Source organism: Callionymus lyra, chromosome 6 (genome assembly GCF_982586985.1).
Source record: "Callionymus lyra chromosome 6, fCalLyr1.hap1.1, whole genome shotgun sequence".
In the NCBI taxonomy this organism is placed as follows: domain Eukaryota; kingdom Metazoa; phylum Chordata; class Actinopteri; order Syngnathiformes; family Callionymidae; genus Callionymus; species Callionymus lyra.
Genome location: NC_141823.1, coordinates 15,478,395 through 15,506,219, shown reverse-complemented (window position 1 = coordinate 15,506,219; position 27,825 = coordinate 15,478,395). Strand labels below are relative to the sequence as shown.

The 27,825-nt window shown below is 37.7% G+C and overlaps 5 protein-coding genes across 5 annotated transcripts; 2 read left to right on the top strand and 3 right to left on the bottom strand.

The window, feature by feature from the left end:
* Positions 1–490: 490 nt before the first annotated feature.
* stk16 (serine/threonine kinase 16) lies at positions 491–3,929 on the bottom strand. The gene is made up of 8 exons (XM_087793118.1): positions 3,855–3,929; positions 3,230–3,332; positions 2,794–3,013; positions 2,598–2,731; positions 1,947–2,034; positions 1,730–1,858; positions 1,536–1,657; positions 491–1,460 (listed from the first exon to the last, which is right to left on the bottom strand). The coding sequence occupies exons 2-8, from the start codon at positions 3,313–3,315 to the stop codon at positions 1,322–1,324; spliced, it is 918 nt and encodes a 305-aa protein (XP_087649244.1). The 5' UTR covers positions 3,316–3,332; positions 3,855–3,929; the 3' UTR covers positions 491–1,321.
* Positions 3,930–3,976: 47 nt separating this feature from the next.
* pcnp (PEST proteolytic signal containing nuclear protein) lies at positions 3,977–5,869 on the top strand. Its single transcript, XM_087793126.1, has 5 exons — positions 3,977–4,032; positions 4,545–4,768; positions 4,857–4,934; positions 5,021–5,073; positions 5,154–5,869. The coding sequence occupies exons 1-5, from the start codon at positions 3,990–3,992 to the stop codon at positions 5,266–5,268; spliced, it is 513 nt and encodes a 170-aa protein (XP_087649252.1). The 5' UTR covers positions 3,977–3,989; the 3' UTR covers positions 5,269–5,869.
* An 824-nt stretch (positions 5,870–6,693) lies between these two features.
* LOC148076535 (interleukin-18 receptor accessory protein-like) lies at positions 6,694–13,254 on the bottom strand. Its single transcript, XM_087793365.1, has 12 exons — positions 13,167–13,254; positions 12,924–13,110; positions 11,401–11,554; positions 11,165–11,333; positions 11,024–11,089; positions 10,423–10,552; positions 10,175–10,329; positions 9,396–9,533; positions 9,222–9,293; positions 8,144–8,257; positions 7,964–8,079; positions 6,694–7,747 (listed from the first exon to the last, which is right to left on the bottom strand). Exons 1-12 carry the CDS (start codon positions 13,252–13,254, stop codon positions 7,535–7,537), a joined length of 1,602 nt encoding a protein of 533 aa, XP_087649491.1. The 3' UTR covers positions 6,694–7,534.
* A 1,841-nt stretch (positions 13,255–15,095) lies between these two features.
* LOC148076534 (interleukin-18 receptor 1-like) lies at positions 15,096–20,118 on the bottom strand. The gene is made up of 11 exons (XM_087793111.1): positions 20,061–20,118; positions 19,194–19,260; positions 18,134–18,353; positions 17,767–17,938; positions 17,562–17,706; positions 17,440–17,505; positions 17,269–17,377; positions 17,072–17,202; positions 15,853–15,996; positions 15,645–15,797; positions 15,096–15,585 (listed from the first exon to the last, which is right to left on the bottom strand). Exons 2-11 carry the CDS (start codon positions 19,255–19,257, stop codon positions 15,224–15,226), a joined length of 1,566 nt encoding a protein of 521 aa, XP_087649237.1. The 5' UTR covers positions 19,258–19,260; positions 20,061–20,118; the 3' UTR covers positions 15,096–15,223.
* LOC148076533 (coiled-coil domain-containing protein 81-like) lies at positions 20,110–26,445 on the top strand. The gene is given in 15 exon segments (XM_087793112.1): positions 20,110–20,185; positions 20,249–20,310; positions 20,382–20,535; positions 20,635–20,782; positions 20,784–20,819; positions 20,884–20,928; positions 22,544–22,628; positions 22,950–23,096; positions 23,167–23,262; positions 23,324–23,493; positions 23,553–23,655; positions 24,289–24,399; positions 25,199–25,308; positions 25,374–25,499; positions 25,563–26,445. Coding segments are annotated over 15 exon segments (1,608 nt in total). The 3' UTR covers positions 25,702–26,445.
* The last annotated feature ends 1,380 nt before the right edge of the window (positions 26,446–27,825 follow it).

Sequence of the window (27,825 nt, the reverse complement as noted above, 5' to 3'; positions counted from 1 at the left end):
GTAAAACCCACTCCCATGGGAGTCCAGGGTATCACGTCTTATAAAAAGCTTAACATCAGTAATTCAAGGGATAATTTCCTGCTGCTTTTGTGTAAATAAACTGTAAATTTGTGCAGCAGAAAGCTAGAAATTCCTTTTAGAGGTAATTACATCAGCATGGAGCGCGAAAAGGCTCGTAAATTCAGCTCGTGGTTTTCCTACATGAAGGTTTTACCAAGACTGGGTGTTAAAGCGTTATATTTTAAACCTTCAGTCTATTTAATTAGACAAATAAAGCATATTTATGTATCAAACTTTACATAAATGTTGATAAACGTGTTTTGCTTAAAACAAAAAATGGTGTCACAGACACAGCCTCACAGAGCTAGTGATGGCTTAAAATACATTTGTTCAAAACAAGTGTTCGTATTCATAGTTTCTTAAATTGAAATACAAAAATAAAAAATAATTTGGCCGGAATTATTTTAAGAAGAAACAACGAAAAGATTAATGAACTTTCAGTAACATTTTTATTTGCAAACAGTTTGAATCCATTTAAATAGTGACATGAAAGTGAAATGTGACTTTTCAAAACAAGTGAACAGTCGACAGTTCTCAAAGGAAACCGATATTAAAAGAAAAATATACATAAAAATCAAGGTTAAAAACTCAGGTTGTACATTTTATTTTATCTCTTCACAGGGAAAAGCCCTTTAATCTAAAATGCCCATCGTTTCCACAAAACAAGTTTTAAAAAATGATTTCATTTACGGAAACCATCAGGATTATTTTGCAAGCGAATAAAGATAAAAGTAATTTTGTAAGACAGCATAACTAGTTGAACAATAAAGCACAAACCATCACTCCTCACATGGTGTCTCCAATTAATATTTGGTCCTGTGTCAGATATGTTGAAAAATAACAGACGCTGAACCACAGTGGCGTGGAAGAAAGAGTCGTGAGGAAACAGCACCACCGTGTGTTCAGGAGCAGCACTGCAGAAGTGTGAGGGAGTGAATGCCAAACGGCGGCTGAACCTCAAAATGTTCATGCGAAGTCAAATTAAAGTAACAATACTTTTTTTGGCCGTATCACGTTAAGGTGGAGTTCTTTTTAATTGATGCTTACAGACTGGTTTTAGAATTGGATCTACTAAGTTAACCATCTTGACATCACCATTGGAATATACAGCTGTGAGCATCAGGCACTTTTAGCACAAGGTGGAAAACAGTTAGTGTTTGAAGTCAATAAATATCTCAATCATTAACTCATTTAAGGATCAGAAACGATGCATTTACAGTGGTAGAGGTCTCGGTGAAAGACCCTCGTGCCAAAGTCAGAATCATACCATGTTGGTTTGGGTGTTGGGGCTGCGACTTTGCAAGTCTTGTACCTGGTCGATCACCCAGCTAATGTTGGGTCTCTCTTGAGGGTTAGACACCATGATGGAGGTAAGCAGCAGCTGGAGACCCCCAGAGTACCTGGAGCCAAACACAAGCAGTCAATCCTCTCTCATCCTAAAATCTTCATATTTAGGTTTGAGTTGAAGCACTGACCGGCAATGTTGGGGGACGGACAAGGGGTTCTGGACAGCCAGGGCGACGCTGTCTCCCTTCTGGAACACCATGTCGTACGGCCCCTCCAACATCATCATGCAATACAGAACGCAACCCAGCGACTGAAAGGAGCGAATTGACATGTTTAAAAACCACAATTGAGGAGTCATTCAAACATAGAGAACTAAACTCACCCAGATATCTGTGCGTTCATCGATGATACAGTGACTCTCTACGTTGAAGAGCTCGGGAGCTCTGTAGGAGATGGTGCAACGCTGCGCTGCCCAGTCCTGCACCGTCATCGCTTCTCTGCTGCCTCTCACCTGCACAACAACAAAATAAATAATCATGCTTAGTTACTATTCGTTATATGTTGAATAAACAAACAACTGGAAGGTGGTCCTCATTTACCTCAATCCTGGCTTTGTTCATAGAACCAAAGTCCATTAGCACTGGGTTGTTCTCCTCATCCAGGAGCACATTGGTGGGTTTAATGTCTCTGAAAAACAACAGACAGAGAAAATAACTTTCACCAAAAAGTCATTTTTGTATAGAAGTAGAATGTGTAGAAGTACATGATCGTCATCAGGATATTGAATGGTTGAATTTAACATTTCAAATGTTAAAAAAAAAAATGTTTCATTGAAAAGGTTTTTTTAAGGATTGAATTATTTTTTATTAATCTAATTAAAACAAAATCTAAATTGAAAAGGTTAAATTTGTTTAGTTTGTTTAATAGTTGAATTTCAGAAAATTTCCAAATGATTTAAAAAAATATTTCTACACATACAGTTTGTTATTTTAATTCAAATAATTTAATTTAAATACACAAATGTTGTTATAATGAATAATAAAAAGAATAATTTAATGCGTCAAAAAAAACAATTCTATGAAAAAAAATTATTCAATATATAATATATATAAATATAATTCAGATACATACAGATGCACAGATAAAGTTGGTGTAATAGGTTAGCATTCGTATATTTAAAACAATTAAACTTCACTTTCTGATTATAGCAGATAATCATCAATGTATCTAACATTTATCATTGTTCTCACCTGTGTGCATAACCCTTCTCATGAATAGCCTTCATGCCGAGGCAGATTCCCCGCAGGATTTGTAAAATCTGTGTCTCAGGCATGAGGCTTCCCTTGTCCCTCAGCCTCTCCAGGACGGACCACAAACTCCCCTTCTGTAAACACAAACCCTGTCAAACTTTTCTGTCACGTTTTCTGAACATGGGGAACAATTCACCTGCACATAGGGCAGCAGCAGCCAGGCCTCCGTCTTTCCGCCTCGTTCGATGAAGGTGTGTGCCACCAGGGTCAACACGTTGGGGTGATTAAACATGTGATGCATCTCGACCTCCGTTTGAGCTTCTTGCCGTCCCTCTCGGTCATGGCATAGGATCCTTTTTAGGGCATAAAAGCGCCCATCTTTTACCCCTTCGACCAGGTCCACATAGCTAAACCCACTGAAAACAGATTTAAAACCAATTGTCAACACAAAATCACAACTGAATGTTTCATTGTGCCTAAATATTTTAGTCTAAAACTCCCATTACTTATCCAAATGTGTTTGGTGTCCACAAGGGACATCTTAGTTAACAAGCATATTATGTTTGTGTGCAAACAATTTTTTCACTTAGAAAAATGGTAAACATCTCAGTACACAAATGAAGTAGTCTTACCCTTCATCGAGTTTCTGCACAAATAAGTACTTCTTGTTGTCAATGGTGAGAGAAGCCCGGGAACATATGCACAGGGTTTGTCCCATTGTAGCTGGTGCATTGTCTGAAAATGTTTGAAAAAACACAACATTGTTTAGGTCAGACAAGGGACGATATATTTGCATTGACACGCAGAATAAGAAGAATATTTCCATATAATTCTTAGAACTTCGACAACATTTATTCCCGAGTCCTGCGAATGATTTGGTAATAACTAATGTCTCTCTGTAGAACAAGGCGAGTTCGGATCATTATTCCAGTAGTTACATGGAAAAAAAAGGGTATTTAAACAGAGGTGGACGTCTGTGTTTACCTCAACTAGGAAATAAGAAACCACTTGCTTATGAATTCGGTTCCGGATTTAAACAGAAGACAAACGCAATCATAGCTCCACAACTTTTTTCCACAGCTACATATGTTACATGTTATATTTAAGCTAGACAGTCCACGCAATGGACGTGCAATCAAAACAATTCAACATATTAGCGATAAAACACAATTTCTCGCACTGATTTGACGAACTAATGTTAAAACTAAATAAACGAAAAACTGTATTTACTGTCATTCTAACAAGAATTCCTTATACCTGTTTGTTTTCCCTGTTATGCGTCTCGTCATGTTACGCCATTCTTCTTCTTGCATCAGCGTCGATCTTCTTTTTTGGCAGCGCCACTAATCTACAAGCGGCCAGTCCTGGTAGTACGCACACAAAAAGAGAAAGATGGCGGACTCGGAGCATAACCAGCGGCGCACCTTCGACAGAGGTGATATTTGTGCCATTGCATTAAATGCGTTGTGTTCCAGAAACCTACTTACTTGACAGTAGCGTGATGTTTGCTGTGAACGATACAATTTGATAAACTAATATAAAACAAAATGGGAAGTATCGCACAATGTCGCTGAGCTAACATGCTAACACTGCTAATGCAGAGTGAACAACATTGTCATTTTTTGACGAGTTGGGTAAATAAAGGTATTGATTTAGGTTGATTGTTTTGGTTAAACTAATACTGGGTTAGTGTGGAGGCACTAGTCAGCCGAAACATGATTGAAAAACCATAGAAAAAAACAATATAATGGAAAATTGAATGAATAGATAACAACCCATTAATGATTATTAATATATTTAACCAGACGTCCAGTTTAATCTGACAATATGATTGATAATTGACTTTAGGACTTTCAGCAGCCACACAGGTAAATGTGATATCATGTACTTTCCTTTAGTTCCAAGTAAACCGTGGTTCACCCTGTTGAGTTGTCTTGCCTCAAGCAGGGCCGCAGGAGGAGGAAGGCAGAGTGAAAACTAAGCCTGTCTCTTGTAGCATTGGTGGAGGAAGATCAACCTCGGCCAAGCGCTCGTCCCTCCATCTTCAAGATAGAGATGAGGATGACGAGTCCTCGTCGAAGCCGCCAGCACCCCCTAAAGTCTCCAAGATAGGCTTTGGCATGAGCAGTCAGATGAAGTCCAACCCAATATCAATCAAATTGGGAGCGACGGTACGTTCCTATGACTTTAACCAGAAAATGAAGTTTGTTCAGCAACCAAAATGATTGATTTTGCAATATATTATTTTCCACTTTGCAGAAGCCAAAAGAGCCGACTCCAGTAGTGCAGGCCAAAAAACCTGGATTGGCATCAGTGTTTAATGAGGACAGTGATGATGTGAGTGAACCGATGTCGTCACTTATTTACCTGCAGCAATAAATAACAATTATAAAATGGTTTAAAATTATTTTCTTGATGTGCAGAGTGAGGAGGAGATGCCACCAGAGGCTAAGATGAGAATGAAAAATATTGGAAGGTAAGTTCAAACCAAGTCTCGGAAATGCATTCATTGTTGACAATGTTCTGACATTTTTTTCTTCTACTTGCATCTTTCAGGGAAACGCCGACATCAGCGGGTCCTAACTCCTTCAACAAGGGCAAACAAGGTTTTTCTGATAATCAAAAACTTTGGGAGAGAAAGCTCAAAGCTCAATCAGATGAACCAAAATAATATATGTTTTGTTCTTTTTTTAATATTGATATGATTGGAACTGATAACTGAAAATGATCATAGACCATTTACAACATAAACAACAAAGTAATGTATGACAGTTTGACCATCTGTGCTGTTCTGGTGATTTTTAAAAATTAATATTGCGCTTTAAAAAAACCAAGTTATTGGCGACTGGTACAATTACAGCTGTCTGAAAACATTAAATATATTCTGGAAAAGTTATTTTAAGACACGTGTATGTGTGGCTAAAGCAAGTCACATTTACGTAATTAACTCTCATATCGTTCACCTCCGCTGTTGAAGTACATTGTGTGTGTGTGTGTGTGTGTGTGTGTGTGTGTGTGTGTGAGTGTGTGTGTGTGTGTATCCAACATGCTTGTAGAAATGTACATAACTGTGTGCCATTTTATTTTTGAATTCTGTTTTTGTTTATGATTGTGAGCTTGCTTCCTCAACATGCCAGTATTTTTGATGAGGATTAAGTCGATGTTTTGTCAGTGCGTTTGGAATCCAGTGTGTAAACTGTTTGCTACTTTTCTCTTATGCAATCGATGTGTTGTAATCCAATAGTTTGAACACATAAAACAATTGAAAATAAGTGTTGGCTGATTTCCTTCTTTTCCTTTTTAACATCTTCAGTTTAACACTGAATTAGACATAAATGTGATTAGATAAAATAATAATCAGTTCTTTAAAATAAGCCACATTATTTTATATAGAAGCATATTTAATTTTAACTTTAATTTTGACAGGGGAATTTAGAAATTCTATTAAATACGTTAATATGTGGGCACAAATAAACAATGAAACGTGGATGAGGAAGCGAAAACCAGACAGGAAAGGTTGCCATGTCTGATGGAAAGTCTCTTCTTTTCTTGTCCATTCATAGCAGATTGTTTCTGAGTCTTTAGAAGTCCTATAAGCCACATATCAGAGCTAGAAGGGACTACTAGCTAAAGAATACACTTTTTGCTAAAAGCATTCCATACAAAATTATCGTCATCTTTCAATCATTTAAATGTTGCAGTTGTTGTGATCCCTTTTTATTCCACTGAGAATCACTGTCTCAGACTTGGAGTCAATCTTAATCCAGACCATTTGCCATTTGTCTCTGTTGAGAATGTTGAATGTGTGAGAAATGTAGGTTTTGGCTTTTATGACGGCACGACACATGATTTAATGCAGAGGTCAAACCAAAAAACATAAATAACAAAAACAGTTTCTGACGAACATGATTTAAAACGTATTTCAAATAATAAAGTACAAACTGTAAAGTTCAGAATTCAAAAACATTATTGACTATGCTTTGTAATATTTAGGCAGTTTTGTTTCTTTATTAAGCAATAAAAGAGGTTGATTCAATCAAAAAAAAGTATTTTTAATAGGAGAAGGTTCTTCCATCCATGAGATATTTCCAAAAAATAGTTACAATCCCAAAAAGAATTTTCAAACATAAATAAACAGTATATATTTTCTAATATAAAAAGGTTTCTTCACAAAAAAAAGAGTATCTGAACACAACAAACAAACCTTTTTCCTTGATTGAAGTTTGAATTTCATTTTTTTGTTCAGGGCATATTCGGGTTCGGCATTTGTGTCTTAATTATTTAATCCCAAAAGATGCTTTAATCTAAGTATATAAATATATATTTCAAATATTTGTGTTATATTGAAAGAAACACGTTTTGAAGTTGATTTTTTTTCTTTTCTTTTTTTGATCGAAACTTTTTTTTTAAATTAAAAGAACCTTTTAGATTGAAGTAACGACACAAAAACTACCTATATATAGAAATAGAATAGCTGTTGAATTGTTTGGTTTTAATGTAGACTTTTGGCAAGCTGGGTTTGTTACATCTGTATTATACACTGTTATCTAAACACACAATTTTGAATCCAGATGTGTGTCAGTTTATAAAGGAAGTAAAACTCTTACATTTTTAATGCTTTTCATTTAAAGAATTGACAGAATACAATAACACTGTGTTAATAACAACCTTTGAATTTGGGTTTGAAATTCTGTGGAAGACTTGAGGAAAAGAACGTTGAGCAGCCGTTGTGTTGGGGTTAAGCACAGCTGGTGCCTGCTCAGAACAAAAAAGTCCATTCTATGAGAAGAAAGTTGAGCGGAACTTCCTAATCACCATTTCTTTTTAAAACTCCCTTGTATTTCTTAGTTTCTGGTTTCTGTTCACGCTTCAAAACTCGTGTAGATGTTTCACCGCAGCAAAAAAACAAAAAAAAAAACCCACAAGCTCGGGGTTTCTCACTTTTCATGTTTCATCTCTACTCTGTGAGGAGGCAAAGTCTGTCTCAGGGATCTCCAGAAGCTGCTGTCAGCTTCACCCGTGGTCCACACCAGACGAGGAAGAACCTTCATGGCTCGGTGGACAAGTGGAGAATCCAACTGGGCCGTCCTCGACGACGCCGGACTGGTCTGGACGAGCAGAAGTTTTTGGATGGAGGCCTGCAACAACGCCTGTAGAAACAAGAGACAACGTGACAATACCCGCAGAGTAGAAACTACACAGAGCAAGACCAGCACGAAAAACAAAAGGTGTTAAAACAAAAAAGTGGTTAAGAAACGAAACTCAATACGTAGATTGAATTCATCACGAAAGGAAACGTTGAAAAAAACGGACAGAATAAGACCGTCACTGTCAGTTGGGTCGCAACGGTTGTGTTTTCTCATCACCTCAACTCCTGATTCCAGAACGAACACAGCATTGGTGTCGGACAGATATTCAGGCGACAGCACGCAGACGACCGTTCGGCTTCTCTGGATCACACTCACGACATCATCTCTGAAGACTGGAGAACAAAAATGATGTTGTTGAGTGAAAAGGAACATGAAGGCGAGCACCGGCGTTCTCACCTCCTCCGGGGAGCAAATCCCTCTCCATCATGCACACACGATATCCCCAACCATCCTCCAGCATCCTGCTCAGCACAAACTCAAGTGGCTCCTCACAGATGAAGGCCTGCTCTACTGCACAGTCAATGTCCATTGAACCATTGAAGAGTCCATATTAGACTTAGAGACTTAGACTTTCTTTTATTGTCATTGCACAGAAAACACAGCACTGAAACCGTTAAAAAACACAGCAGAGAAATGTATATATAAAAAGTATAAATATGAATAAATTAAAAATAGTGCAATATAGTATGAACAGAATAAATAAAAAATATTGCATATAATAATTAATGTATATAAAGTATAAATACAAATAAGTTAACAATAGTGCTAATATGTTATAAATAGAATAAATACATAATATACTGTATATATATATATATATATATATACATATATATTTTTATAGTCACACTACACCAGTGAACATATCTACAGAGTTTTAAATGTACTGTGCAAAGAGTTCAAGTGATCAAATCAACACTATCAATGTTAATATGCTACATGACACTGTAAAGTAAACTATTTTTAAAGAATCAACACTTACAGTGTTATTTAAAATTGACACTCGTGTTTTCACTTTCATAATGAACACATTAAAAGCACTCTTGTTAAGTATTAATTCTATTCAACTCTGTTTTCCGTGTTATACATTGTGGTGACGACGATATTGTGACAACGAGAAATTACTGACTTTAACTCACTTTTCATCATCATTAGTTATAATATCATGTGAACATTCTCACTAATTCACTCATTGTTGAGTTGCTGGGATCTGTTTTTTTCTACAATATAGTCTTACCTAAACTGCAAAGTGTCATGAAAAAACTTGGTTACACTTTAAATAAAATTTAATTGAATTAAAGTTGACCAAAATATCAAACTGAACAGCTCCCATGATGCATTGCCGACCCAACAAATGACGATCAATAAAATATAAGAGTCAAAATACTTCCTCTTTAACACTGGATGTACCGTGTTTGTCAGGGGAAAAAAGGTTTGTGGTTTAATCAAGTTTCAAAAGCATTAAAATCATTACCTTTCAAGTCCGTGTTGAACTTTGTTGAGTGTGAACTTGACACATACGATAGAAACACGTCATATTCCAGATCTGTGTTTCAGTAAAGAAAAAAAAAACAGGTCACAAACTACAAAAAAAACTCTTCTCTGTTGTGTAGTTAACTGCCAAACATGGATGAAGTTCTGCACTAACCTCCATGTTGTTTCCCGCATTGAAAATAGGACCTGATAAGTAGTTTCAGTTCAAACTGGTTCCTCCGCAACACAACTCCCAGCACTGTGACCAACACCAGGAAGGCGAACGGAAAACCAACCAGTGAAATGTTTTTCTCTGAAAAACAGTGAAACAGCTTTATGAGATTTAACATGTCAGATTATAATTTGGTGCTTCATATCCAGCGTGAAATGACTAAAACAAGAGAGGCACTGAGACACTGCATACCTCTGCCAAGGACCACTCCTAGGAAGGAGGCTCTCATTTGTGTTTGAACGCAGTGTTGATTGAATAAATAGAACACATTTTGTCACATTGATATATTTTTACTGATTCGATCGCATGTTGTGTTATGGTTTCCTGTTTTGCCACTTTAGGTTCACCGTAGTTCTTACCAGCAACAGACAGAGGCCATACATGTGAATAGTAAAACATATATATAAATAATAAATAACCTAAAACCCCCGAAAGACAGAGGTAATGAATCAACTCCATGTGACTGCAAACTCGCTTATAACATTGTTTTTGGGTTGCTACAGCATATAAAAATGGCTAAAACCTTGTTTTATTGATTTGTTTTTAGGTCATGTTAAATAGGCTCCATGGCAGAAGTATGCAATGTGTGTGTTTTTATTTATTTCTCTTAACTCTTTCGTCACCACTGGATGCTGCCGTGTGTTACTAGCTTCATTACACGGCTCCATGAATATTCATGTTGTCACCTGATGATGTGATAATAATTCGTGGGAAGTCTTCACCTGTGATCTTCCGCCTGAGACTGACGCTGACGTTGCTACTTCCAGCTTTGTTGGAGGCGACGCAGGTGTAGGTGTTGTTGAGATGTTGTGCCGTCAGCTTGGCTATCTGTGTCGTCGCCGTGACCAGGTACCTGTCAATCACCACCCGTTCTTGTCTGAACCAGGACAAGGAAGCAGGAAAAAAAGTGATTAGATACTATTTCCACATGAGACCAAATTTAAAAAAAAAAGATTTAAAGTGAACCTACTCCAGCTTGTCCACTTGAAGCTGCATGTGATTCTCAATGTCACCACCAGGGTTCACGAACCAGTGAACTTTAGGTGAAAAGTTGGCCTCAAAGGGATAACGGACTTCACACACCAGACTGTGAGGTCGTCCTAAAACCACAAATAATACATTTAAAATGTTTTTTTATGGACTGGACCAGGGTTCTTAAACCCAGCTCCAGAACCAAATTGTGGCTCCCCCACACCCTCGATGTGGCTCCTGTAGTTTAGAGACCACACAAAAACCCAACGAATTAAACTACATTGCTTTTATTTTTGAAAATTAGTTGGTAATTGTAAATGAAAATAGGTAGTTCCTCCAAAGACATTTGTATGATACAAATAAAGAGTAAAACTTTCCAAGAAGAAGCATTTATTTAATATTAAAAAATATATATTTATACTATATTGTATATTAATAAAAACTTTAAATGGACAATATTCTTCTCTTCAATGGTGTGTTTTGATTTTTTTTTTCTAACAAAATGAAAGAAATGGAAAAATAAAACATCACTCATGGAGTGTTTGCTGTAGTATCAACACCAAACCTTCCAATAGTTTGAGAAAAAGAGAAAAACATACCGATCTCCACCTCCTCTGTTGTTTTGCGATAAAGAATCAGTGGAGGTTCACTCGCTCTGTCCTGAGCTTGTTAGACCAGAGAGAAGCGAATGTTATTCATCTGAAAGTAAACGTATTCAATGAATCCTGAAGCTCACTCACGGTTGACCGTGACATGAACAGGTCTCCTGTACGTCCAGCGCACCTGGTCCTCCATGACGGGTCTGTCGCAGAAGAACACGGCGGCGTCATGTTGGCTGACGGTGCAGAGCATCAAGAATCCGTTCTCAGAGCAAGAGTCTCTCTTCTCCTGAGACGCTGGAGTGTTTTCCTGGAACGTCACACCATTGAAAACAGGCTAAGATAACATGAGTTATACACATGTTCGGGTTTCTGACCTTGTACCAGGTGACCTGTGACTTGACCCCGCAGTTGACCCCAGGACAGAAGATCTTCCCGCCGACGTGCAACCTCAGGGTCACATGGCTCTCTTCGGGGTCCCGACATGGCAGACTAGCCTGACTCAAAACTTGTAGGTACAGAAACAGCCGCCTGTCCAACACAGAGATGGTTTGAAGATTATGATCATAGCAGCAGCAGCAGCTCTTTTATGTGCATTTATGTGACCCCGTCTTTATCTGCAAAGATATCAAACCACTGAAAGTTTTCATCTTCATCATCAAGATAACACAATACTAGTATAAATGAAGCACACGTCTGATGATGCGTACTTAGTGCTAATGCTAATACTAGCTCAAAAACATCATTAGCATATTGTCAATTATATTGTATTTCTCCAATTAAGTGCCAATATTGCAACATAAATACACAACTCCTTGAAATGTTTTTTCATTCCAAACTTTTTTTTTAAATTTTGCAGAAGATTAATCTGGTTATGTTTTCCATGTTCAGCCATTTTGTTGGACAATCACACAATGATGACATCACAAACTATTTGACTAGTCCTGCATCCATTCCCAGAATTATTTTGTTTTGTTTTGTTTTAAAGTAAACATTTTTATTTTAGATCTATGTAAGTAAGTAATTTATATTTGTAGAACGCTTTTCCACTTGCTATTACAATTAAAGCTGAAATTGTTGGACTCTATCCCCAATATAGGAAAGTCGGACTCAAATTTAAGTAAAGGCAAAAATGGCTGCCAGAAAGTTGTTGACTCACTTAAATGAACTTTTTGTGATTTTAATTAATTGAACATGTAGCAAAATTATAATTTACTGAATATTAAAATGTGTACAGTTTTTATTTTTTGGGGGGTTTATACACAACTTGAAAAATCTGCAACATTTTTTTATGTCAGTTTTCAAATGGAGAGGAAAGGAAGGAAAGAGTATCTCTAGGTTATGTAAACAGAACTTTGGATTTTTAATTATTTATTTTCTAGTGCTTCTTGTAACGACCTATTTTCTCTGAGTCGTGCCACATTTTCATTTTCTTCTACCACTACTGTTCATCTGAGGCCAGGTCAAGGGGGCAGCAGTTACATTCACTTCTTTCCTGACTAACCACCATAGACCTGGATTTAGAGAAGCTGCTTCTCTTCACTTTCTGCTACACATCATCTGCAAACCCAAGTAATGTAACCAAGTAATGCATTTCTGAAGTCACCCTCCGCCCCGGCTGAGCAGGGAAACGTGGTCAGTTTAACTTCTAACATTGACAAACACCACACTCTTAACTGTGGACCAAACAATGAACAAAGTCAACAAATACATTCGCCGACGTTAAATCTGTAATTCGAAGATAACCACAACTCTACAGCTAAAGGTCACATCAACACATTTTCAGTCACCAGCACCAAGACAGATTACTTGTAAACACCTCATTCAAATACAAATATGATACATCATTTAAATATATATGTTTCAAGTTTTACATTATACCGTATTATGTGCTACTCACCCGTTCTGCTCTGTGTAGTTTCCAGAGTGTTGGACTCTAGCGGTGAACTTTGTCTCACATTCAAAGGATTGTCCATCTGGATTTCCTCCAGTCCTGAACCACGTCACCTTCCCGTTGCCACAGGGCAGCATGAAGACCTCCTCCTCCACTGCTCTGTAGTACAGTTGTGTGGTGTTCTGTGGAAGATCTACACAGGCCACAAATTGACCGGTCCAGTCATTCCCATTACGGCTCTCGACATACCTGTATTTCTATGACTGCGTTTCTTCACACAGCAGCACCACGAGATGGCTGGAACCATGAGTAGAAGCAGGATCTGTCCGGTCTTCATTGTCTTTCCGAAGTAATGGTTGTAAAGTGAAGTAGCTTCACAGTCGTGGTCCCTTCAAAAATACCACATTTTCTTTTCTCACGACCTCCGCCTGCTGTTTCCTGTTTCAGTACATCTGTTTCACCGAAAACCGTCAATCCGTTGTCGGTCTGTGATCATGTCGTCTTTTACACCCAGTACACGTCATTTTTCTTTTAAAATATTGAATTAATTTTTACAGTGCTAGAGATGAGTTTAATAAGAAAAACTGAAGCTGATTGTTTAGTCATTTAATTAATGAGAATGAGAATGACATTTTCAAAGAAGGTGATTTGACTAAATCTGACTGCAGTTCTCCACCACAAATTTTCACAATTTTAGTTGAGCACGAAAACTTCCTTACTTGAGTCAGAGAAACTGACAAATTCCTTCCTGCTATCTGATGCTTTGTTACCACAACTGGCGTTTTAATAACCGATTTTTTTCAGATGTAACATTTAAAACCAACAGGATCCATGTGGCTCGGGGCCAAATGTCGCCCTTCTCCTTTATTTATGTGGCCCTAATGAGGTCAGAGAAAATAATTATGTACTGTAAACTTATAGTTTTACGAAGCACTTTTATTGAATATGACTCTTTATGTCTAGCTTGATGATGATTATACAGTTCCTGAGGATCTAATGGATGATTCTAAAGAAGATCCAAGACACCCTTTATCTTTCTACCGCCCCTCAAGAAGCATGTACAAAAAGGGGGTCAATCTGCTGTGCAGCATGTCTAAAGTTAGTGGCGAGTCTAACGTGAAAGTGTGAAAATAAAACTTTTATCTCAGTCAGTTTAATTCGTCTCATCGATGAATCATTTTCCCTCTTTGAGTGAACCACCATAAAAGCTAGTCTCTGATTGGCTGACACTGTGACCAGTCGCCAAAGATCAGAAACGCAGGATGTTTCCCTCCAACTCATCATATCCCCCGCATGTTGTACCAGCTTAATGCAAAAAATAGTGCCGCCCCACACTGACTTTACATATAAATCATTGACTTTTAACTCGTAAATATCGCAGTTGGTGCGACATACATCGCTTATGAGTGTTTCCGTGGCGACAAGATGAGCTCGTTTCATTAGCATCTGCAGTGTTAGCATCTGCTCTGCAATCATTTTGGATAGCTTCCTAATATAAATTGATATTGAATAATGTTGAACGGTTTATTTTTATCTTGAAGTTATTTTTAAATGAAATACTAATGAGTTCAATAAAGCAAGGTTTGAAAAGCATAACAAAGGCAATCAATATTATCTCAACAAATGGTAATTTCTGCCAGGCATTTAAACTGTCCTATTTATTGTTATTCTCACCTTATTTCTAACTGTCTCTTGTTTAATATAGAAAGAATTATACTAAAACTATCTGACACCAGAAACACACGAACACACACGTATTCACAAAATATTCAGCCACAAACCACAACCTCACTTGACATTTCAAGCAAAAACCTTGTTGTATTGTAAAACACTTGTTTTTATAGCCGGGGGAAACTTTATTTCTGTTCAAGATTCAACATGTTGTGAGAAATCTGCATTTTAATTAAAAAGTCAAAGACATACAAGTTCACAAATTGCTCTAGGAAAGGCGACAAGTTGGTTTTACTTATTTTAGAATTATGATCTATTTTGCGGTTTTTGATTTGATTACGTTTCCGCATTAAGTCAGGAAGATTAATTTTATACACTAGAACCATTGTCTTTCAAGATGACTTATCGTTTTACATTTGTTTAATTGAATATTGTTTTGTAAATAAATATTTCTAAAACAGCTTAACTGACCAATCACCTGACAGGAGTCAGGAATATTACAGTCACTATGTGATATATATACAATTTTATTGTAACAGAAACCTTTAATTTGGTTGACATTGTTCTTAATTAAAATATTTTTTAAAACATGAGCTCTCTTAGGCAAGGATTAATCATTCAGTGATGAGTACGGTTTAAACATTTTTACATGGGTTTTCCATCTTATTATGGATGGTTTTGGATTTCCTGGAAGCAGAGGGTGCTGGCAGGCGATGCCGAAGCTTCTTCCAGAAGGAGGACGAGGGCTGCATGGAGCTCAGGCCTTCCCACTTCACGGAGTGTCCCGGCTCATGCAGCAGCTTCAAAGTCTCCAGTAATGCGGCGGATCCTTCTTCTTTTGTCTGCGTTTTTAAGAAGATCAAGTTTGCTTTGCGCTCCACCAGAGCTTCATGAATGGTACTCGGCAGACTGGACCCCAGTCCAGGGTCCACAGAGGTCGGGATCAGAACCACGGCCCGGCTTTGCTCGATGTAGTCCAGCACGGCCTGAGCTACAGCTGCAATTCAACAAATAAGTCACTCGGGTTCATTTGTTAAAACCTTTCGAATCTCCAACCTTCTCCTGGTAAGACGTCGCGCTCAAAGACACAGATGTTGTATCCAAACTTCTCCTCCAGAATATTCTGCAACCATTTCCTGTCGTTTTCTTTCAGTCCTGGATCTTCTTCACACTTGTAGCTCAGCAGGAAGGCGTCGTACAGCTTTGAATCTAAATTATACTTAACAGTAGAACCTCTCAAACACAAGCTGACACACTGACTGACCTGAGTGCTGTCGGTGGCAGCCCAGAGTGTCTCGCACGTGCAGTCGGATTTCAATCTTGAACTTCATGTAGATGGCGACAGCGACAACCAACAACACGATCACAACAACCACGCTGAGAACCAGAGGAACGAGCGACCTGCCGACTGTGAAGAAAATAAAACTTTTGAATAAAAACTTTTTCTCATGTTTTTAAGGTGTGTGTTGAGTCTGCAGTTAACTGTTGTTGTTGTGACTGTGGGAGGACGTGGAGAAAACAACAGAAACCAGGAGCTTTCGTAAGAGAACGTTGTATCAAATCCTTTTTCTGTTTTATTTTCAACAATTTGATTCATGCTTTTATGTTTCAGAATGTTGTTACGTTGTTAAGAGATGTGTGATGTGAGAGCATATTATAAAAACAACAACCCAGCACCATATTACAAGTTAAAAAGTTCAAGGTGAAATCAATAAAATTGCAAGAAATGATGTCAAGAAACCATACAGGAAATGATGTAATTCGTTAGAATAACGTTATTAAAAAAATTTAAGAGCTTAAAAAAACACAAATACACATGCAATATATGAAAAAATAGAATGAGAAGGTCATTTTTGATAATACAATATGATGACATACACATAATTGAAGAAATATTTTTAAAGACAGTGATACAAATAAAGTCATTCATTCAGTATTCTCCACTAGATCCTTGTTGGTCGACACTTTTTTGTCATTAAATGAAAATTAAGCATTTATTGGTCCTTATAAATGTATAACCACAACTCTCCTGACTCACTCACATGTTTCAAATGTGGAAGTCTTGCTCTCCAGGATGCAGTATGTCCCTCATCATGACCATTTTGAACTTATTTACTTTATAAAGTTGAAATCTCAGCGAACGAGAGGTTACGAGAAGCCCATTATGATGTAATAATGGGCACCGCTTTTTTTATACAGTCAGTCCTTTGGAGGCGAAGACTTCAGGAATTGACAAAGCTCGATGCTTGACCAATCAAAGCAGAGTGGATGTGGTTTGGGTACAGATTTAATCTCAAGGCAGAGCTTAATGTAAATATTTCAATGAAAAGAGAGTTTTGTACAAACACATACTGATGAGTCTATTTGAGACACACTTAAATCAACACATCAGTTGCTTTTTAACTTTTTCAAGGTATGTAGGTAATAAAAAGCTAAGCTATGATGAGTAAGATGAGTACAATTGAAAAAACTTCCTTCCTTACCTTTCCTGGCCAGCGTGATGGTGACACAGCACCGCTTCGACTCTGTTTCCATTTTGCAGGTGTAGTTCTTCAACAGGTCCTCCTCTGACACGTGTTTGAAGATCAACCGTGTGTAAGATCGTCCATCAATGCTGCAGGAGAGTAACTGATTGATGAGTAGATCACTTTACAATCATTTCTACCGGCGACCTGCTAACCTTGAATTGTTTGAGTGGACGCGAAAGCTGTCATTCAGTTCGACAAACTCTTCCCCAATAATCCAGAAGACCTCGGCATCCGCCTCACAGGTGATCACGGCTTTTTGGCCTGAGGAATAAAATCAGTTTATTTATAGAAAGGTCAAGACGGGAAGTGTGTGAGAAACTGACCCAGATCTAGATAAAAGACTTCCTGGTCTTTGGGTGAAATGATCTTTGAAAACGACGGGAGCGGTTCTGCAAACAAACATGTTATTTTCTCTGCTATCTCTTGTTTTTTTTCGAGATGGTACCTTGTCGTTCAACAATCAAGTTCATCGTGAAGCTCCTGTTATACGAGAGACCCTGATACCTGTACACCCTCATGCAGGTGTAGAGGCCTTCATCTGAACGGCTCACACTGGGGTAGTAGCACTTGTCCTCCGTGCAGTCTCCTCTCTAGAAGATGCACAGTCAACACGACGGGCAACAACACTGAACATGAACAGAGACACAAACGTTGGAAGTTCCCGTGATCCAGATGACGCTGTTCTCCAGGATTTCTGGAACGTTGTCATCGGATTGACATTCGATTTTGCAGGATTCTTGCTCACTGCAGTTCTCACTGTAGGCGTCCTCCGGGTCCACTTCATCCTGGACAATCAAGCTGAACCACATCTGGTCAGTGTCTCTGCAGAAAGAAATATCAAAACATTTTCAGTTTAATCAAGTATCAAGTACTTCTTGATCCAAATTTCTTATTACTCCAGATTAAATTCATACATTTTTTATTTTATTTTACATTTTTAAAATGGATTTTCAGAATTTAAGATATTAATAGAACATTTATTTTACATTTTAAAATCAACTTAGAAGCAGATTTTACCCAACAGTGCAGGAGTAGTTTCCCTGGTGTCTCTGTGACGCTCTAAAGATGACTAAGTATTCGTAGTACAGCAGAACCTCCGGGTCCTGGGACAAGTCCTGCTGCAGGTCACTGTGGTTGATCCACGTTGAGTTCAAACCATTGGAGTCTTTGATTTTGTTGCAGAGCATGGCCACCATCTCACCGCGCATCACATACTTCTTTTCCAGCTTACACAGGCCTGTGGACAGGTTACACCTTTAATCTAAACCTTGTGTCTACTGTAGAGTGTTCCTGCTTCCACGTGCATTATTTCTGGTGTGGTTTCATTCAGTTCACGTGATTATCACAGATTTCCCATGAGGACTAGTTGCTCTGTTTCCAGACTTCCATTGGATGTGTGAAGGATGAATAGCTGACTCAGCATGAATTTAAATTTAGAGCCAGTGTTTCAAATTAAAAACCTTTAAGACTGTTTTTTGGAAAAGTAACAATAACAGACAAGTTTATGACAAGAGCAGGTTAGTGTAATAAAAGATAAAGAAAGTATAACAATACAATCATGATTAACATAGTTGGATTTAATATATTAACCTGTAGTATTTTTTTGTTGAGATTAAAACTAATTATTTGATTCATTCCTGTTTTACATTTGGCCTTTGATTAAATACAGTTTGCCAACAAGAAGACCCAGATCCAACCGCACCTATCTTTAGATACATGGCATCTTGGCACAAGTTTGAAAGCAATGCATTTTTTCTTGCTTTCACAGCACTTTAAAAAATGCCATATTTTCTTTGTTTGTCATTTTAAGGAAATGGAAGCTTTAGTCGTCATCAAAACAAAACCATTTTGAGTCTCAAATCATCTCTTATGAGATCTATTCTGAGCTGGAATGAATCTTAAACATGCTTCCTTTGCTTGGATTTAAATTTGATTTAATGCAGTTGATATTTAAATTTAAAATGACCATTCGTGTCTTAGATTTGGACAAAACTGGTTATCAAAAATATCAAATAATAATATTTTTAAACGCATTAAATGTCCAGGGAAGTGGATTATTACCATAGGAAAGACTCACCAGTCAATGATGTGAGGAGGAGAAGAAGAAGAGAAGCGCCCGTTCTGACCTTCATCCTGCACATGTTCTCTCAACAATAGACAAAACATGAAGAGGAAGTAGAGGAGGAGCATTTGACTGACAGTCAGCATCAAACAACGCTTTAAAAGAAAGGAAAAAAAATAGTTGACTGTTGTTGCTTTCGCTCTAAAAACTAACCGCAAAACATTTAATGTTCAGGATGGTGGTGCAGTTATAATGTTACACTAGTCTGTATTTAAGACAACACTTTTTAAACTTTCAAACTAGAACCCGCTCCCAGAGAAAATGTAGATTATTTTTTTGACATTCTGGTCGGAAATATGTATCTATTTACTAAACTAGGATGAATTATCCTGCTGGTTCAAAATGCACATATACTGTTGGTCAATTGATGACAAAAATCAGCAAATAAAAAAATAATGTCGAGGTAAATAATTGGTCATTTTCCCCGCCATTTGGTTAGCGCTAAATATTGCGTCACTTACGCTTTCATTAAAGATAAATGACTTACTAAAACTATCAGAAAGAATCACACGAAAATGTATCTTGCGCAAAGGTAAATCTGAAAATTTAAATATATTTTTTGTAATGACTTATTTCTAACGAAAGTTCGCATTTCCGGTTCTAGTGTAATAAATAAACTTGGTGTCGTTTATTTTTTCACAAGAAAAGTCACAAAATTAATATTTCAAAGTATGATTATCTTATCGAATTTAAGTAAAACTGTACCTTCAGTTTTGCAATAGCTTGTTAAAAAAAAAAAAACGTTTTTTTTCGTACTATAAAATGGACAACGTGTTGTGGCAGTACATAACAATGACCAGTAGACGTCGCTCTTCTATCAACGACTCACCTGTAAACGAGCAGTCCAGTCTTCTACTTGACACCCTCAGAGATGACTGACATTCTGCGGCTGGCCACGAATTTGGATTTAAAGACGTATCCGACCATCAACCACCTTTCGAGAAACGGTTTGGCAAAATAAATGTGTTTTCTTTTAATATGGTTTTGTTTTATTCCGTGATTTGTTTCAGACCTCGTCTGTATTTGGGCTCATGTATCTTCTTATATTGAACGACACATGACGTCACTGAAGGTGAGTTTGCCTTTTTAATTAGTGCATTCAATAAATACTGCGTAAAAAACCCATAGTTACTTCCGCCGCAGGGAGTCCACCTGGCAGGATTAGGAACCTTCACATTCTCTCAGCAGAGGTTGGATATTGGACACAAGTTCTCGATGCTTCAGAAGCCAATCTTCCTGCCATCAGCAGCTCTGGTCCAGTCGCTGGCATTAAACAAAGATCGACCACTGGCTGTCGGTGAGTCCAGAACCAAGTGAGGTTCATGTGCAGAGAAGAACAATATAAAACCATAATCACCGGATCAGGCCAAAAAACGAAAAGGTTTTGTCTCCACAGCGACACACTTACCTGTGGTGCAGGTGAACTTCTCGGCCGTGTCACAAGAGACGGGGTTCAGCCGAGATGTGGTGGACAGGTGTGTGAGGGAGACCCTCCTGCTGCTGGTCCGGTCTTTGCTGCGAGGAGATAGTGTGTCTCTGGTCCTCCAGGGGCTCGGAGTCCTGTCGTTCAGGCAGAACAAGGTCACGGATTGTTAAACACGTTTGAATCTAAGTCACGTTAAAGGAAGATGATTCATTATTGCAGGTGCAGATGAAGTTTAACTCCAACTTTCTTGAGGATGGAAGACACCGAGGGAATCAAGCAAAGACAACAGATCAGCTCGTCCTTCCTTTTCTCCACGACAGCAGTAATGTTTTACCAGATACTAACAAGACTCCTCTAGGTAATCCCTTTTTTAAACTTTATTTTGAAGCTTTACTATGGAATATATCAGTGCCATCGGAAGATTGAATGGTTTAATTTAACATTTAAAATGTTTAAACTTGTATTGACATGTTATTGTTATTTTTACGAATAGCTGAATTAAACAATTTATTAATTGAAAGTTTAAATAGTTTTTTAATTTAATAATGGAATTAAAAAAATAGGTTCAAAATGAATTAATTATTTTTACCGATAGAGTTTAATATCTTGATTCCTGTAAAAAAAAAAGAAGAAGTAATTCAATAGTTTTTAATTACTAAAATAAGTTTTTATTATAGTGCCATCGGACAATACCAAATGAGTACCGTGCTACTTGATCAAACTTTCAGCCAATCATGCAACTGACAGACGATCATGTGACGACATCACGGCAGATTCCAAAGCAAAAGTAATGTTTTGGTGTCACTATTATAAAAATATTCTTATATATCATTCATTTTCGAAAAAAAATGAACTATTTTATAGTTAAAATAGTTAAAATTGCACTATTGAAAAAGCAAATTCAACCTTTCAATATATAAAATTACTTAAATTCAACCTTTTAATACAGAAATAATTTAATAAAAATAAAAAAAAATGCTTAAAAAAACAACATTTAGATAAGAAATGTCAACGTTGTAAATTTGAAATTCAATATTCTAATGGCTCTCTTATGTTGTTCCTACTCTTCTCTGTAACGTCTATATTTCTGCAGAACCTTCTCAATCCGATCACACGATGCAGTCGATCGATGACAGCCACACTGGAGCGTCGACCCCCACCTCTCCACCAGAGTCCACAAACAGGTATCGTACGCTCACCTGAGAATATATGTGGGTCAGTTTGCAGTCCACTGAGCAGCTGTCACCGGAGGTGACCAGTGAGACCGGAGCCCAGCGGGGGGTCCTATATTGTTACCACCCCCGAGTCAGCGTTCTGCTCTGTCAATAATTTAAAACCACATCTGAGACTGATTCATCATCTGTCACCACCTGTGCACGACGACAAAGAACCCGGCCGGGAATATGCGCACACACCTCTAATCTGTGTTTCCATGTCCAGCCACAGCCTGTATACCCACACAGATATTTATTATTGATCAGGGATATTGTGAAGAAAATGACTACTTCAAACCGTTTTAAAAACCCATCAAGTTGTTTGTAAATGTACGAATAGACAATTCTGCTTATTACCCCCTGCCAAGGAGGTCATTTTTATTCTGTTTTTATTTGTCTGTTATTGAAATGAGTGAAAAAACAACACATTTTATGTCAGAATCAGAATTACAGTATATAATATGTGCTGAATATAATAAGAAAAACTATTTAAACAAATATCTACTGCATCAAGAAGATACATCAACATAATAAACGCGTGATCCTTGGATGTGTGACGTTGGTAACATATATGTTTTTATTTATTTCTCTGGTTCTGTTTTTTCATTGTTTAAGCGCTCCTGTTCTGGAAAAGCGCTCTACAAATATAACTTACCTACTTACTTTAGGTCCTTACAAATCCGGGTCTCACCACGAGAGGGCAGCATTTCTACGTTTTTTACTAACCCAACCCAAGCAAGAGCTGAACAGGTGAGTAAAAAATAAACGTAGCAGAATAAACATAAATCATTCATTTTTATTTGTTTTTAAATGTTTTAAAGTTTTCTATGGGGAACCTTCATCACCTAGGAACATACTAAAACAATCTGTTGAGAACCATGGACTCAGACTTAGAGTAGCTGATCTCCATCTCTATCAGGAGATGAAATTAAAAGTAGCAAACAAATTTCACATGAAATAAAAAAAAAGAATTTAAAGAGGAATTTCTGATTATTTTCCAAGTCATGAGTCTGTTTTTTGGTGAACTTTGTCAAAACCCGGTGTTTGTCGTCCTCTGTGTGTGTGTTTCAGGATCTGTGTGTGTTGTGTCTGCAACGATCCAGCAGAAATGTTCCAGTGTATGTCGGGGAGCAGAAGCTGGCGGAGGAGAAGCATCAGGAGAGGGTGTTGATGCTGAAAGCTCAGCAGGAAGCAAAACGTCACCTGGAGAAAGAGCAGGTCGGACTGTGATTTTAAATAAAGTTTGTAATGGACTGTAATGGAGTCGTTTTATGTTCCAATACATCAGATAAAACTAAGAGAACGGCGTTTGCAAGCCCAGAAAAACGCCGCCATCAACCTTCAAATGTCAGAAAAGGGGAAAACCTGCCGCAGTCTGGACATGGTGGGATCAAAATCCATCCTTGATTTCCTCTCATGCGGAGGTCTGACATCTTCCCCGACAGGCGTCGTTCCTCCTCGTGACTCGACCCGTCACGCCTCCCAGGAGGCCGAGGCAGCAGCAGTACCTGAGCGAGCTGCAGCGTCAGGTGGAGAGCCGACGTCGACGAGAGGCCGAGGAGCAGCACGAGTGTCGTCTGGCGCAGCGTGAAGATCGGCTGCATCAGGAGCAACAGTGAGGCTTCTCTTCCCTCTTCTCACTCTGGTGGTTAACGTGATGATGAACAATATTAGGATCTCATCCATGAAGAGTCAGCAGCTTCAGCGGAGGGTGGAGAGACAGCGAAGCTACAAATCAGCTCTGGACCTCCAGGGAAGTCATTTTTAAGATGCTATAGTCATTACTGACTAATTATTTTCTATGGAATGCAAGGAGTGCCATAATAAGGTAATAAAGTATTGGATTGGAAATGGAGTCATCGACAGGAAAAAAATAAAATACAGTATATATTTGAATACGTTTAACTGTTGACATTTATAGAGCTGAGGGGACAGAAATGTCCGTGAAGGTTCTCAATTATCAAGGTCATGGTTATCTAGGAAGTAGTTTCACCTCTTTTTTTGAGTTGGTCTTACGTTTGATCTCAAATTGCGTCAAAAAATATATTTAAAAAGTGTTTCAGTTGCCTTAAAATGTTCTAACCCTAAAATATGTATATTACATTTATTTTCTACATCTGCTAAGAGTTTATTTTCTACAACTATTTTACCGACTGTTCTTTTACCTGCTTATGTATTGTATGCTTGTTGGTGGTATTAAACCCTGACTGTACTTACCAATGATTTTGAATGAGGGAAACCTTTCTCAACAGGAGAAATTATTTTGATGTATATATTTTTTAACCTTTTTTCTCTCAATTTCCGTTTTTTTAATCACCTATTTATGGCACTAGCTGCATTCCATGACTTTCATCTCTTGTCAGGCAAAATAATAAAACTAGTTATTCTCTTCATCTTCTTCCATCAGTAGGTGGGGGACAAGAAAAGCAGCAGCCATGTTGAGATTCATCCTCAAGAGTACAGGAACAATCGATGTGAAACTCCAGTCGTCAACGCAGAGAGACGTGGAGTCGCTCAGCAGGTTTGATTTTAGGTCATACATCATCAGTTTTGACATTTCTTTTGTTAGGGAATAACTCAAATAAATGGTGTTGAATAACTGAAGGGGAGTTCGGACAGGAGTTCCTCAAAGCTCAGAATGTTTGTGTTCAAATTGTGTTTGGTTTCCAGTCCTACTGAGGTTCACCTTCACCTGAGAATAAAGATAGATGTGTTGATGTGACTCACAACTAGACAGAATATCTTCTGGCACCTCCCTAATGAAGTGTTCATTAAACCCACCTGGGTGGAAGCCACAGGACAAACCCAGGACAATATTGAATGTATATATATCTCAGACTCGGATGCATTAATAAGTAGACTTGTCTCACTTAAACAAAAATAATCACTAATATTTATTGATAATATCTGTTTATTATCTGGAACATAAAGTTGTTCCTTTATGGTGGAACTTATTCCCACCTGGTGAAGATGAAAAAAAGGGCGAGAAAACGAAGGAACACAAATTACGATACCTAAAAAGATGCTAAATATTTACATCAAAAAATTAGATTTACTTGAATTAACTTATACTTTTACATTGACAACTTAAAATATAAGTTTGAGAAGCAAAAAACGAGATAAAGGGACATAGATAATAAGACTCTGCTCCCTTGTAATCACTAACATAATGTAAAACGTCAGAGGCTGATGATGTGTCTTTGTTAATTTAAATAAACTAAACTTAGAGAAATAAATAGAAGAATTAACTAAAAGTCACCATTTCCCGGGTAAAAAAAACTCCAGATATTTGGCGCTAATATCGCAGTTTCTTGTGTCAGTTGTTTCGGATGAATTCAAGTGCTGCCTCCCAGAGGAAGAAGGGGGAAGTGCAGGGCCACCACACGCAGCTGGAGAAGGAGAAGCAGATGCTGGAGCAGAACAAAAAGGAGTGCGTGATGAGGTGCTGGTTGTGGTCAGGTCTGAGAGTTCATTCCTTTTCATTTCTGCATTCAGATTCATTTTGGATCACATCAGTAACTCGGAGAGAAGGAAGGAAATCCGGAAGGCACTGGAGGACGAGTGGAGACGGAGTGCAGGGAAGAAACACCAGCGAGAGGAAGAGGAGAAGACCTTCCTCAGGTGTGTGTCGCAAACCTCTCTCCAACATTGATGTGAATGACGTGGTCACCTCTCTGTTCTCAGATCTGCCAGTCAATCCCTGGTTGAAAAGCTGATCCAACACAAACGCTGCAGCCAGTGCAAGAGAAGAACCTCCAACTGTGGAGAATCTAACATCTGGAGAGACTCAAGCTTCACATCTGGATCACAGTTCATGATCTGATCGGAGAGAAAATGCATTTTCATCTGTCATGTGCATAAGTGTTCCCATGATGTGAGGAAGTGATGAGTTCACTGAGAGGGAGCGGGCTGAAGAGAAACATTTTGTTGAGTATTTAGTTAGAAAGTATTTTATTTTTGTTTGATGTTTGAGTTTGACATGATAAGGTGATTTCTTTGATGTCTTCAACAAAACAACGATGCACAAAAAGCGTTCACACACACATGTCGTTCTGTTCACTGACACAATGTGTGTAGCGAGAACGCACACTGACCCACAACCATGATGAAGCATTGACACACACCCTCGGTCTCCAGTGGATCCAGATACGAATTTACTGTCCGAGCTTAAGAGTATTTCATTCAGCTCATTACTTCTTTGTTCAACGGTCAACTTCAAGTGCTTCAATAAAAAAAATATTTCTAATCCAAAAAAAGTTGCTTCAGTCCCAAACAATATTTTCAATGAAAAAAAGAATTTGAATGCGAAAAGTAGACTCAACATTTTTTTAATTTAATAATTAAATAAAAAAAAAGCTTTTTCTTTTAATAAAAACTGACCCCAAAACCCTTTTTAACCTCGAAAGTTTATTTCACTTCAATACAAAAAATAAATAAATAAATAAAAAGCAACACTCGACAAACAAAAAGAATACTTTAATAGAAGATTAAGTATCAAGTGTTCAATTGTTCTGGGTCTTAACTATAGATAGATAGAACTTTATTGAATTGCTTTTCCAATTAGACACAGCAAAAACATAAAAATAAGAACAAGAACAAAGAAAAATAAAAATAAAGTACAACATGACACTATCAAAGACTAAAGATAAGACTCAAAGACAAATAAAAAAGACAAGGGATACAAAAGATTAACATAGAATAGAATGTCATCATACTTTCGCTCCACTCTTGCCCCCGAACTCAGAATTGTACAATTTAATAACATGAGGAATTAATGAATCCCTGAGTCTATTAGTGTTGCATCATGGGAGGATCATTCGTGTTCAGAGGATGACTGTCATCATCCATGATGGACAGTAGTTTGTCCATTGATCTCCTCTCAGCAACTGTCACCAGTGAGTCCAGCTTCATGCCAACCACAGAACCAGCCTTTCTGATCAACCTGTCCAACCCCAACACACCACAGCATAGAACAGGACACTGGCCACCACAGACTGGTAGAACATGCAGAGGGGTTTCCTACAGAAGTTAAATGATCGAAGCCTCCTCAGAAAGTACAGTCTGCTCTGAACTTTCTTATTAACATGGTCTGTGTTGCAGGACCAGTTTACTGTCCAGATATACATTTTTTTGTTGAATTTTTTCTTATTAATAAAGCAACCTTTTTTTTAAATTTAAGCAACGTTTTAAAAATAGAAGTAACTTTTCTTTTGATCTTTTGATTGAATAAGAAATAAACAAATCTATCTTTATATATTGCAGTAGTGAAAGGTTACAAAGTCCCACATTACTTTTAATTTTGAATTAAGTTTTTTCTATTGCAAATTTGTGAAGCCAGAGCAGCTAAGGAGGAAAAAAGCTGCTCCAACTCTTACTGCATGTTTGGCCTGTAAATGATTCAAGGGTCCTCATACACTTGATTCAATTTATACTAAGATTATGATCATTTTCCCGGAATATGACCCACCACAATGTTACTGCATGTTTTACAGATAAGGAAGTAACTTTAATGTTAAGTCTTTCAAGGAGTTTCAGTGTTTTGAGTCTAAAGAGAAGAAAGACGTAAGAAACCTTATGAGCTGCACGATACATCTGTTGATGTAATGGTTTTAAGTCCTATGTAATAACTAATGATTTACCATTTCAAAGTAACTTGACCACAACTATCAGAAAGATAAACTGTATTATGTCGGACTTAGGAATGTTGGTGTTCACTGGGGTCCCGACGTGTTCCCGAACACCACGTAATGACACTGAGATTCAGGAACCATGAAAGACAGTGAGCTGGTCTGGACTACGTCCAGGATGGAAATGGTGTCACACAACTGGTTCGAGTTAAACATCTACCAACACAAATTGGAACAGAGCGGAAAACACAAGGTGTGTTGCTGTTGCAGTTTAGCTTCGGAATCTTCGGATACACAAAAGGGAATATGATTGTTTTATT